Here is a 13,907-nt window from a genome sequence, read left to right on the forward strand (position 1 = left end):
GTGTCACTACAATAAATATAGATCTCCTAGATACATCCATAATAGGGAAAAAAGTGTACCTGTCATTGCACAGCCTCTCACACACACATATACTCAATTTTGCTATTACTAAGAGTCACTGTTACCCGCTGAGGAACATGGAGGACTTAAATTCTGGACACCTGAGACTGAAGTCAGTCTCTGTTACTGACCTTCTCACTGACCTCGGAGCAGTTGTTGCACATATCCCAAGTCACTTCCCCGTGTCAAATTTCCCCACTTTTTAAAGAACTGTGAATAAACTGTATGACTGAAGTGTTACATGCTCGTTCACTCATTTATTCATTGATTTATGTTTTCCTTTTTGAAAATACGGCACTATGAAAGAGATATGTGTCTCGGATAGCTGTGCTGGCCTTGCTGTAAGAGATTTTAATTTATGAAATCCAAACATTAATCCCATAGTGGAGAAAAATACACATACGCATTGTCTTCAGAAGAATCCAGTCTGGTATGAAGCAGCTGACAACGTTTATAAATCTGTGCTGTTTCAAATGTTTTCCAGTGTAATTTTTTTCCCCTAACTGCTAACACTTATCTTCAGCTGAGTTTTGAGCTAACACCTCCTGCTTGTCACAGCTCAGACACCTCCCCTGCTGCCCTCCCCGCACTCTTTCAGTGAAGTGTTCCCTTCCCTCTCGTCACAGTTGTGTCTCTGGAGAAGGCAGTCAGGCACGAGGACTGAAAAGGCAGGAGGGGACAGTTGAGTTTGTTCCTCAGATTCCCATACTGATTGGAAAGAATGACCTGGGCAAAGGCTTTTTTTGCTTTTTTTTTTTTCTCTGATTCCCATGAATGCTCTTAAATCAACTTCAAAAGAAGTCTTGTTGCATTGTACTCTTTTGTAGGTAACCCATTTTTATGATTCTTCATATTAGGCAGTGGTTTTACTTTGTGTGTTAAATGTGATTTGGCTGTAAGCCTGGATGTTTAGTTGACAGCTGACGGTTCGATTGCTAGTTTTAAAGCTGGAACTTTGTCTCCCAATAGACACAGGTGTGTTTTAAGATCTTACAGTATGAGGTGGCTGCTGGGCTAACAGAGGTATGTTCATGTTGCCTGTACCCTAAAGCTGTGACTAGATGGAGCCCAGCTTAGCACTTCGAATCTTACGATTTGTGGAATAGACTTCCACAGGTTTGGTTTGTGTGAGTGTGGGGCACAGCTGCTCTAGGGCTAGCCACAGAAGAGTACAGTCTAGTCTGCTTTCTTAGTTGTGTTTTGCTCTGCAAACTTTGTATCAGTAAGAAAATTAATGCTTTAGGTGTACCTAACATAAGGCTAAGACAAGAAAGAAGGTGTGACTTTTACAATTCTCAGAAAATTACCATATTATAAAGGGGTTTTTTTGGTGAGTAAGGGAGGTTCTATGTGTTGCAGGTAAGTTGTCTGTCTGTACCAAATTACACCGAATGGCATAATCCTTCCTCTGCCACTTGAGAGACTGAAAAATTCCATTCTGAGAACAGCAGTGCGTTCCAGCCTTGACATTAATGTGTAGGATTATCCACTAGGCACGTATAGGCAGTGCGATGCATAAGCTTATGAGATAGGCACAAAGTGGAAGTGAAGCTTCCGGCATTCTCATGAGGCATGATTAATTCTTGATTCATGCTGGACTGAGCAGGATAAAGGGGCCACAATCCTTGCAGAAGTTATGCACTAAAGGTGGTGTACAGATCCCAACATCTTTTGTTCATCAGCTTGCAACTGGAAGTTAGATATATACATTAGAAGTTAATCAGATTTAGGCTTTTCTCACCCCTAACACTTCCTCATGGAATCACGTTTATAGGTAAAGTTGGAGAAGGTAAATGCTCTCTCTTGCTGTAGGGCTGTGTTTATCCCAACCTGTTTCTGAGCTCTGCAATGTATTCTGTTACCAGGGATGTCAGTCGAGCAGGAAAAATTGAAGTTGATTTCTTTTGTGCAACAGCTGCAGAACCAGGAGATGCTGAGGGCAATGGTGAAGAAAGCAGAGCTGGAAATCAATGGCAAAATGATTGAAACAGTGAAGAGGCTTGAAGATCCTGTGCAACGACAGCGCAACCTGGTGGAACAAGAACGGCAGAAATACCTCAACGAGGAGGAAAAGATTGTAAAGAAGTTATGGTGGGTTGAGAAACCTCTTAGAATTTGTTGCTTTTGCCTACCTTTTTTTTTTTTTTCCTATAAAGTACTAGCTTTCACCGCTCTCTTCCTGCACCTGTTCTAGCCGTGTTTCCTTGCACTCATATTGGCTGTAAAACTGTGTCTGTGTTGTACAAATCCGTGGGTGAGGCCCACCAGTACAGAGGTTCAGCCTCTTGAGAAGTCCCCTGTAAAGGAACAGATGACTGTAAGGACTGTGACCACTTTCATCTTCTGAAAGCCTCTCCCTACCCTAGCTCTCCCCTTCAGCTTTATGGGTTACACTTTTGGGAAGGAGGGAAGAATTTCCTTGAGAACAAATGGGTGCAAGGGAAGGTAAAGAGTTTGGCTTTAAGTAAAAAATCAGTTTTCAATAGTAAGTACTTAGGCTATTGCATGAAAGAGGTAGGGGAAACTCAAATATATAGAGAATTGAAGTTTAATTGCAGTCAGCAATGCCAGTCTCTGTCTAAAATTTACTCACTGGAATTTCCATATACTTAACTGCAGATAAAATTACTTTTCTTTTTTTGTTGTTGTTGTGTCAAGGCTCTTTGTAAGACTCGTTTTCCCCAAAACTTTGGCCTACCAAGACTGATGGGATCCAGTTATTTGTTTTAGTCCATGTTCAGAGTCAGCAGGAGGCAAGATGAAGCTGAAATCAATGAACAATTTAACTAGTTCTAATACTCACATTTGTAAGATGCTATATAACTAATTATTTCTCATTATTGCATTTAGTTCACACCTGAAGAATTGCTCCATAATAGAAACTTTGTAGTCAGCTTGTCTTTGGAAATGATGACTGAAGAGCCATAGGAGTACAGTTGGCAGCTGAGGGGAGTAAATCTTTCCTGTTGATCAATGTGTTGTCAGATGAATAAGATTTGTAAATAAAGGTGGTACATCTGTGAAGACAAAGTAGAGTGTTACTAAGGGAGTGTATGTTTTCTGTGAGGAGAGGTTGAATGTGTGGTAACAGTCCATGCTAGTGTATATAATCCTCTCAGCTGGTTTGTAGTCTTAAATAACGTTGTGTTGCAGTCTTAAGTAATTGCCCTCCTGTTTATCACTTTATTTCTATGTACCTCATTGCCTAGTTTCTAGATTGATTGTTCTCTGTGGGAGAACCATTTGTGTGATGGCTGTTTATCGCGTTGCCTCATAAAATGGATACTGAGTGAGGTCAAGTGCAAATGGCAGTAGTTGTTACAGATGCTCATTTAGGATACCACTTTGATTGCAATATGGTTCTGTTTGATCAGTGTTTGGAATTTTTTCTGTTCACAGTGTTTCTGCTGCTTCTGTGCTACTTCAATTGTTAATTTACAGGGAAATGTCTTAGATCATTCATAGGCTGTAATGTTAGCTCAACCCTTTTAGAGACATGCTAGAAAAAACCCACTTAAATCACAAAAAAATATTTTTCATCAGTTGTGTCCAGCGAGATTTCTTTGTCACATATTTGCGTGTTTGCAGGATCAAAGCCCCCCAAAAAACCCACATCTGACAACAATGCTTTAAGTTCAAGAGCTGATGGCTGTTAATAATGAGGAGCATACATCACGAAGTTACACATCAAATGTCACTGGCAGTATTCAGACAAAAGTTAACATTCTATATAGGCACTTTTAAATAAGCTGGTCCCAGTGCAGATGTATAAAAAATGCAAAGCAACAGGGCAAAAAATTTACTATTTCTTAGTATTTCAACTGTTGCCTTCTTGACCTTTCCTAAATCGTAGGACTAAACCAGTAGACTGACTCATGTAAGACAAGGGAGCTTAAGGATTTCTGCAATACTTACGAAAGTGCACTTACTACTCTGAAATGCTAAATCTCAGCTTAAAAAGCTCTCCTTGTTGCAATTCTGAACATTATCACTGGGAGATAAAGAAATAAACATATTGGTGGTTTCATGTTGCGAAGAGCAGAAATGTCAGTGTACATTTCAGAGCAAGTTTTCTGTTGAGCAGAAAACCGTTTGTGGTGGTGCCTACAGAAGCGTGCCCATGTGTGTCGCAGCTGTAACAGGATTACAGTTCAGAGCTATCTAATGAAATCTAAGGAACACTGTTAAACATAGCATTTATGCACACTCGTAACAGCCAAATACACATGTAGAATTAACTGGGTAGTTTATTTTCTATCTAGTCTTCTGGTTCAACATTAAGAGATGTCATACATGACACTTTTTGGGTTGTTGATACTGGCCTTAATATTTACCAGACCAAGGACAAATTATGATGATATGACACATTGACTAATTAAGTATTTATGTTGTGAGGAGCATGTTACAGATATGACAACTATATGCCGTAGATTATTGTAAGCACTTTAGTAGTGGGGGTTTTATAAGCACAGTATTTAAATTATAGCTATATCCTATCTGTCTAACTGGACATAGTAAGTTACAATTCATGTTTTTGTTAGGAAAAGTATCAGACTTTTTTATAAGAATAACCATGCTCAGCAACAAAAAACCTCCACATTTAGCAGTCTTGGAGAGCCACCAGTAGCGGATACTTGGGAAAGTATGTAAGAAAATGACAAAATGTGCAGAGCACATCTCCTTGCTTTTAAGTATTTGTAGCTCAGGGATTTTCCGAGTGAGAGATAGTACCTTCATATGCAGAAGTTCTGCATGGATCGTTTACTTTTCATGAACTTAGACATTTTTTTAAATTTATGTAAACTTCATTGTGTACAGCATCTAGGCACAATGAATTCTAGAGTAATTCTTTTTTGGGTAGAAATAACTTCTTTTTATTTGTTTTTGAATCTTTCATCTGTTGATCAGTCCCCAGACTCTTAAATCATGTACAGCAGAATATTCGTCCTTATCATGCTAGTCATGATGTTATAGATGCTTCCCCACTCCCTTTCCACTCCCTTTTCCCCCAACTCATGCCTTTTCCAACATGAAAAGTCCTAGTCTGCTTAGTTACTCCTCTTGTAGAAGGCTTTCTGTATATTCTGTCATCCTGTTGCCTTTCTCTGTGCCCTTTCTAGCTCTAGTGTACATCTGTGAGATGGGGATGGGTAGAGAGGAGAGCCCTACAAGAGCTATATTGGGTGTGGGCACACCATGACTTCATGCAGTGGCATAGTGATGGTCTCCCTGTCCTTATGTTCCACATGAACTTTCCATTACAAATTCAACATCTCACTCACAACGGATGATTATCAGTTAAAAGTTCATCACTGCGTATAAAAACGTAGGGGTTTGGAAGGGTGTTGGTTTTAGGTGGTGTTGGTTTTGTTTTTATTTCTCCTCTGCTCATGAGCATTACTTTATATTTATTAGGAGTTAATTTAGCCTTTGGGTTTTTCCTGGTCAGTTTCAGGTGCTCCATCTGCAGCCCACAGCGGTCACCTTTCATTTTCATCCCCCTGTATAATATAATACAATACCTTTTTGAGATTTTTTTACTATCCTGTTGATTCTCTTTTCTGAATAATGTATAATATGTTGAAAAGCACCAGCCCTAGCACCAATCCCTGTGGAACCCACTAGCAAACTACATTCATTGAGCTGTTCATTGCTCCCTTCCCTTTACTTCCAGTATTTTATCCATGAAAGAATTTCCTCTCATCCCATGGCAACATTGCTTTCTTGAAAGCTTTTGTTCAAATAGCTTGCTGAAAGCCTTTTGGGCTATAGTTTGTCCCATGCTGTTGTTGTTCCCTTGTGGATTTGTGAGACTTAGCTTCTCTTTACAGAAAACACATTAATTCATCCCTAATGCAGCATATTTATTCATTGGTCCACTAATTCTTTATTGTTTATTCTTTGTTTTGGTATCTATCAATTACAGCAGTCTAGGTGTCAGTTCTCTGGATAGCCCCATCCAAGTTCTAAAAATGTATTTGTATCATCTATGATACTTTCCACTACCCTGGTGCCAAAGCTAATCAAGAAGGTAAATGCTTTGCATTAATAGTTCAACTGTTTCACCAGGGCAAATACCACCTGGCCTGGGTGATTTGTTACTATTAATTTTGTCAGTTTGATTTGTGACCTGCTCTACTGATACTATAGTCTGAGATAGATCTTCTGATGCTTTTTTGCCCAAATGAAGATCTCAGTGTAAGAGTGTGCCTCAGTTCCCCTGTAAAAAACACAGATGCAGAAAAATCATTTATCTTGTATTCACCTTCTGAAACTGCATTAATGTGACTTGTTAATTGGGTTTGCTTAGTCCAATCTATAAAGCCAAGTTGTTTTCCCAGTTACAGAAAACAAATGCTGGAGACTGCTAGAGCTGTTTCAGACTTTGGCTCCTGAGGGCTGAAGTTTCTTTTCCCTTGTAGTTAGCAGAATGAGGCTGTGTAATATGGTATCCCCTGAGTAATTTCAGGATCAGTTGTGTTGTTTGGTAGTAGCACTGTATGGAATCAAAGGGGGTTTATGATGACCCTTCTATTTCTGCTCAAAGAACAAAGGGGAAAGAAAGCTGTTGCCAGCTACCTGGAAGTATTTCCTTTATCCCTACATTTCCAACAATCGTAACGTTGTTCTGTGATTGTTCCTTTCTCTTTGTTCCACCCATGAACAAATTTAAGCTTCTGCCCTTACCTTTTTTGTTGCCTGGTGGATGTGAATATCTGAGAAGCTGCTTGTCCAGTGCTGATCTACAAATGGGAGGGGTGATACCCTGTGATTCCCAAAGTAGCACTGCCTAGCCTGAGTGCTGGTATTAGGGCATTAAGAGTAGGCAGGATGCATGACTTTTAGAGCACCGTTCTGAAAGGCAGGAGCCTTTGCATTGTAGTGAGTGACAGAAAGCCGAATCCTTTTTCCAGCTACTTCCTAGACTGCCTGTGCCCTTTATTAAAAAGGCAGACAAGACACAGAGACAGCAGGTATCTGCATTATTTCAGCCTCTTCCACTGGAAAAAAAATACCCTGAGAAACGTTCCCTTGCTGCCATCGTGTGGTCCAATGGATTGTTCCCTGCAAGCATGCTTGTGCTAGTGGAAATCATGGCTCCCCCAGCTTTCTCAAGGCAGAATCTTTGGGAGAAGTGGTCTTAATATGGGAACAGGATAATTTACCTCCATTTATTTGTGATCTGTTCAGAAGCAACTTATCATGCAACTTTTGCATCATAGCAACTTAATGCAAAATTGTTTTATAGTTTCTAAAGTTCTTAGTCTTTGGACTGACATGAACTCTGCTGTGTGCACTTGATGTTTGGATCCTGGTACTATTTCTGTTTCTCTGTATATCAAAAGTACTATCATATTGCCATTTATTGTTCTGTGTGACTGTGCTTCCACTTCAAATTGACCTAAATGCAGAGTGGTGCTGCAAGGAATTTTCTCCTTTTTATCCTGTTACTGGCTGCCTACTCCTCTCTTTTTGTCCCCATGTCACCTGTTCACTGAGGTAGATCTAGGAAGTGACCTGGCTGAAAAAAAAGTAATTTTCTGCTGGATTTGCGTGACAGTGCTGGCACAAGGGAAGTATGTGGAAATGCAAGACCTGCAGCTGGTGCAGAAGGCAGCCTTCCTCTACCACTTTTCAGGCAGTCAGCCCATACCTTGGTTCTCTTACAGTAATTGCAAAACTACTACCTCAGTGGATGTAAGAAATGAGGCCCAAAATCAGTTTAAAATGAGTAGCTGATTTGTCAGTTCAGTTTGCTTTACATTGTTTTCTCCTATGCAATTAAACTGTTTCTCAGAATAATCCTGTTAGTAAATTTGGTGCCTTAATAGAGGTGGATTTCTTTAGAATAAATATTCAAGAGATGATCCTTTTAAAGTTTCCACATGGGTGTTTTCATTGTTGCGCATAATGCATTTCAAGACTTTTTGAGAATTTTTTAAGCCTCTGTGTATAAACTCCAGCTAAAGCAATGTGGTCTCAATCTTAAATGGAAATAAAGTGGCACCCCGAAAACAAAGTTTCTGTGTCTGAAGGATTATGCAAATTTATGTGAAGTGTGGAAAAACTGGAAAAATATTGGGAAAGGTGATAAGGAAGCACCAGAACTGGAGGAAGTATGGGATGGCACTGGTTGGAAAAAACATCTGAAGTGATCGATTCTTGAATCTAAATGTTGAGTGAGAGCTGCACACAGTGCACACTTGCTGTTTCATTCTAGTTATTGGTAGAAACGGGACCCTGTATCCTGTCTAGCAGGACCTGGCTGATAAACAAGATTGCATCAAGGGGCCATTAGTGCCAGTTTTGGGAATGTTACTTCACTGTTGGCCATTCCTTTGCGTGTCATCAGCAATGAGAAAATGCAAGGTGCAAACCAGTACTGGATGTAGTGGTACAGTGCATCTGTACCCTCCTAGGATTTGCATCCCCAGAAGGCTGGCAGTTCGATGTGTTTCGCCACCCCACCTGCCCCTTGTAGCGCAGCTGCCCTGAGGTTAATGTGCACTGGGCATGTGCAGCCGTCAGAGAAATCAATGACTCGGGCTAGTTACAAGCCTGTTCCTATGCAGGAGTGTCCAGCATCCTCTCCTCCTCTCATGACACCCTGCTGTTTTTTCAGCCTGTGGTGTCAGATTTAAAGATGCCACCATTAAGGTTTCTGGTTTGGTTTAGTTTAGTCCATTCATTTACATATATTTGGTTGTGAATGTGAAAGTCCCACTTATAATATGTCCACTTTTTTTGTTTTGCCAGTGAGCTGGAGGCATTTGTTGAAGACTTGAAGAGGGACTCCACTGCTTCCAGCAAGACAGTTACACTGAAAGATGTTGAAGATGGAGCCTTTCTTTTGCGTCAAGTGGGGGAAGCTGTTGCAACACTGAAAGGTATGTACTTTTCCTTTTTACTTCTAGTTCTTTTAACCACAGTGGCTGGGAACAGTTTTGCCTTTGATCTGTGAGCATTGACTTTCACTTCCAAAAAGACTTAAAGTTGGGATTAAGGAGTTTATTGCATGGCCCCTGGAGAGAAGTAGACACTCAGCTATTTGACATTCACCCCATCACCCATTTCTCCCCAGGGCTTTTTTCATTTCCTCTTGAGCTTCACAGTTCTTGTCTTTGCAGGAGAGTTCCCAACATTGCAGAATAAAATGCGTGCAATCCTCCGGATCGAAGTAGAAGCTGTGAGGTTCCTAAAGGAAGAGCCACACAAGCTAGACAGCTTGCTGAAACGTGTGCGCAGCATGACTGATATCCTTACCATGCTCAGGAGGTGATTTTTTTTTCTTCTTTATTTTTCTTCAAAACTAAAGAATTTCCTCAAGGAGGGCTGGAACAGCTTTCAGGTTTGGTTTCTCCTCCTCTCCCCAGGCAATTTTGAGAAATGCAACTTGCTTGCAGTATTTTAGAGATTCTTCCTGAATATAGAGTCTTTCCTGTGCAATGGTTCTGTTCTGACCAACAGCCCCAGTCATCAAGATCTTCTGTTTGAAATCAGCTCCCTCTGAACTCAACACTTCCAGATTTGGGAAGTGCCTAGATGGGAAAGCTTACAAAGTGGCATCAGTCCCATATCTGAGCTAATTAACTCTTGGCATTTACAGTAATCTAAGCTAACAGAAATATTCTCTGACACTGAAACATGCATCCCCAAAAATGTAGCAGTAAGAAATAAAACAGAAAAACAATTCTAAATGGATAAAAATATCCTAATCCTTCTGAAAGAAAGAAATAGTTTTCAATGTGCTTGGTTCAATTAATGCAAGTTCTTTATTCTGTTTTTATTTTAAGGAAGATGTGTTAGAGAAGGTTGAAATAGTAGATAAAATTTGTGTCCACTAAGTGCCAGTGTTTAGCTATGTTTGTCAGAATATATGAGCAGCAAGTGACTGCTGATTTATATGAGGCAATAGGCATTGGATTTAATTCCTATTCAAAACCAGTGAATCAGGCCAAACTGTTAGTGGTGGTCCCAATTTTACTTCAGTTACAAGAAAATGTAAGTCATAAGCCTATTGTCGCTACCATTATTCTAAGGAATGCAGGGTTGTCATTGTTTCCATATATCCTGGAGCATATGTAAAATGGATTTGCCACTATTGGCAGAGGGGATAAAATTTTATGTAATAGGTCTTCTAAGAGCCGTCACTTATTTTTCCATGTAGATAAACATCTACATCCTTTCATACTAGTTTCCTTTTCTTAAACATGACTATAGTTATTTCCTGTCTCACTCTGTTTGGGAAAAAAAACAGTAAGTTATGCATGCCAGATTTTTACCAAAAGTAAATTTTTGCAGCAAAATTACGTATTAAGCCTCATAAAGGCTGTTTCAGTAATGGAAAAACTGATGCCATGTGATGGCTAGCTACACTCCAAAGCTCAGCCATTTCACAGCTAGCTGCCAGAAATAATAGATTCTTACATCCTCAGCTCATCCTACCCCAAACTCTTGACAGACAAGACCTTTGTGAAGTATCATTTAAGGCCTTTGTTTTGGCAATTTGCCAGACTGCTGTCTGTCATTCTATGTAACTATGTCTTTCTGTGCTCATAGTCCAGGGACATCTTGTTTAGCTAGACTCAGTGTATAAAATTTACGTAAACTGATTTCCATTTTCCCTCTAAAATCAACTCACTGTAACTCGTGGTTTGGTAAAAAAAAGTGCCAGTACATCTGTGAAGGTTTGTAAGCATTTTAAAAGGCAAAAACATCCTAATTACAGCAGCCTCTTTAAAACTCTGAGTGCCTGACTGAAAGAAAGCTATAAAATCACACAACTGAGAGCATTAGCAAGAAAAATCACCATTTTGATATTTTTGATACAGGTACTTTTCCCTTGCAAATAGTTTATTGTTAAGTATTGCTCATGACTCACCTGTATGCTAACCATGTGCCATGCTGTTGCCTTCAATTTGACTGGGCAGACATGTTACAGAAGGACTGCTGAGGGGTGTGGATCCAGCCCAAGCTGTGCAATCCTCTGCTATGGAAAAGGCCACTGCAGCTGATGCTCTGAAAAACCAGGAGGATCTCAAGCATGCCCAGGGACATGCACAGCAAAACCTCACAACAGTCACATCAGAATCCCAGGTGTCATCAGTCAAGTCAGAAGTCATCCCCTTCTCCACAATGACGGTCCATCATGTGCAGAGCTCTCCTGTTGTCATCCATCAGTCTCAGCACTCATCAGCCCTGGTCAACCATGCCCAGGGTTCACCTACTGCAGCCAGTCACAGCGAAGGTGTGCCGGTGGGTGGCCACCTCTCAGCCACCCCACCAGCCCCCCTGCAAGAGCCCGCAATGGGATCCCAGCCCACACAAGCCACGCCAGCACCACAGGTCTCTGTCAATGGCACCACCATGCAAAGTCTTTTCATTGAGGAAATTCACAGTGCAAGTACCAGAAACCGAGCTGTATCGATTGAGGTACGGTGTATTCTACTCAACCAGTTGTCCTGTCTTTGGGTCTGAGCTCCCAGTCTCACCCTTGAGACTGCAGGTGGGATTTTTCAAATGCATTCTGGGGATTTATATGCTTAACCCCTAACTACACCGTGCATTTCTGAAGATACCCTCTGATTTTAAGTGTAACAGGATAATAACATGAAACTGAAATGAGTAACTATGGTTTTTGAATAACCTTTATATACATATATATATAAAAATTATTCTTTTTAAGAATACTTCATCTTTGAACAATGACATATGATCCTCTGGCAACACTTGCATTAGTGGATTTCATTCACTCTTTAAATCTCTGTATCCTTCATTATGGAAAAGTAAAAGTAAAAAAGTGTGAAGTTCCAGTGGTTTCACACAGAGATATTGAGAAAACCTACAAGTGAGCTCTCATGTCTTACTACAGACATGAACTTTAATCACCAGTGTGATATAGTAGGGCAGTGACCCAGATTTAAATTTTGCCTTTGTGCCTTTATTGAGCAGTGGCCGCTGTCAGTCTGTGTCAGAACCAGTGTATGATTAGTGTTAATATATTTCCTCTAGTTGCTGACTAGAACTGCAGTATCTACCCATATTGACCTATAATGATTTGATTACACATGGATTTTTTTTTTAAGTGATCACAACAGGAATCAGAGAAATAAATAGATGCTTTACTGTCTTTATCTAGAAAGCTGAAAAGAAATGGGAAGAGAAAAGACAAAACCTTGATCACTATAATGGAAAGGAATTTGAAAAGCTCTTGGAAGAGGCCCAGGCCAATATAATGAAGTCAATTCCTAACTTGGAGATGCCTCCCCAGCCAGCAGCCCTGCCTAAAGGGGATGCAGTGGAAAAGCTGGAAGTCTCAGGTAAGGTTCACTAGAGTGAATAGTGCTAAAGAATTGCGTATCTGGAAAAGAGAGGTTCTTTTTCCTACTTCTGGAATGGTTTCAGATTACAGATTTCTGTGTTCTTGACCATACCTGTAAGTATGATCCTGAGGAATAATGCAGGTCCTGCAGACAGGATGCAGTGATTTTGCAGATGGGCTGCAACATGTAACCAGCTGAACATGGATTTCCCCATATTGGAACTGAGAGAGTTTGTCCTCTGGAGATGAAGACTCCTCACAAGCAAGAGAGTAAGAGTACACCTTGCTTTTGAGGGAAATGAGAGTATCTGTATACTATATCTATATATATATGTAGTATACTGTGTTCAGTTTTGCACTTAAAAGTTTGGCATTACAGAGAGAGCGCTCTGGAAAGAACCACAAAGAGTTTGAGCACAAATGATCTTACCATCAGAAACCTAAAAAGCCCTATTTGTAGACTAATTTGTTATCAAAAGAAGATCAAGACTTGCCTGAGGTTTCTGAGAGTAAGAATGCCTTTTAATTCTGCAGAACAAGTTCCAACAATTTGAAGCTGAAGGTAGAAAAAGCCGCATTAAAAATTAGCTGTCAAATTTTAACAGAGTAACTAATCACTGCAGTTTAATTATGAACATACAAGATTCTCTGCCACTTCAAATCTTTAAGCAATACTATGTTTCTTTCCTAAAGGCTGCTCAGGCACAAAGTCTGTGCATGATGCAAGACCTGCTTAAAGAAATCCTTGAATCTGTATTGAGTGGAAAGTCATATTATTTGGTCTTAATGATCCTGCTGACTTCATACTCTTAAACTATAAATACAACCGATGTTTTGGTTGAGTCCCTCAGAGGTCTGAAAATGAACTGTGATGCTGCATAACAGAGTTGTCATGCAGAAGTGGATAGATACGTAGGAATGAATGAGAGTGACTTTCACCGTAAGCATTCTGGCTATCCACGGCTATGATATAGATATAGTGAGTTTCAAGTTAACATGAGTCAAACTGTGACCCTGTAGCAAAAAAAGAGGCAAACATCATAACGAGATGAACAGGAATATCTCCAAGACACATGAATCTGCTCAGCAGTGATGAACTCTTAACATAGAGTTCATTACATAATCAGTGTTCTGGATTTCAAGGAAGGACTGAATAAATAGTAGGGGGTCAAGAGGTCAGTGATGATAATGACCAGAGCTCTAAAAACCCCCATGATCTCTGGGGAACAAAAAAAGAATCAGAGAATCACAGAATGGTTTGGGTTGGAAGGGATCTGAAATATCATCTAGTTCCACCCCCTCTGCCATGGGCAGGGACACCTTCCACCAGACCAGGTTGCTCAAAGCCCCATCCAGCCTGGCCTTGAACACTGCCAGGGATGGGGCATCCACAGCTTCTCTGGGCAACCTGTGCCAGTGCCTCACCACTCTCATAGTGAAGAATTTCTTCCTAATATCTAAAGAATTGCTTTTGTTTAGTATGAGGAAGTGAAGGCTGAGGAAGGACAAAGCAATCTCTGAATAT

At 40.3% G+C, this 13,907-nt stretch overlaps 1 protein-coding gene across 13 annotated transcripts in view; it reads left to right on the forward strand.

The window, feature by feature from the left end:
• KIAA1217 (KIAA1217 ortholog) overlaps positions 1–13,907 on the forward strand; it is a 365,096-nt gene that overhangs the window by 334,481 nt on the left and 16,708 nt on the right. For 12 of the 13 annotated variants that reach the window (XR_005827437.1, XR_005827436.1, XM_040590825.1 and 9 more), the window contains 5 exons: positions 1,976–2,151; positions 8,818–8,948; positions 9,189–9,336; positions 10,992–11,493; positions 12,200–12,380. Coding sequence is in view for 11 of the 13 variants with exons in the window: in XM_040590825.1 (XP_040446759.1) it covers positions 1,976–2,151; positions 8,818–8,948; positions 9,189–9,336; positions 10,992–11,493; positions 12,200–12,380 (1,138 nt within the window). In the remaining 2 variants the exon portion in view is untranslated. The remainder of the gene's footprint in view (positions 1–1,975; positions 2,152–8,817; positions 8,949–9,188; positions 9,337–10,991; positions 11,494–12,199; positions 12,381–13,907) is intronic. The other variant, XM_040590827.1, reaches the window with a different exon arrangement.

Source organism: Falco naumanni, chromosome 4, assembly GCF_017639655.2.
Source record: "Falco naumanni isolate bFalNau1 chromosome 4, bFalNau1.pat, whole genome shotgun sequence".
Lineage (NCBI taxonomy): Eukaryota > Metazoa > Chordata > Aves > Falconiformes > Falconidae > Falco > Falco naumanni.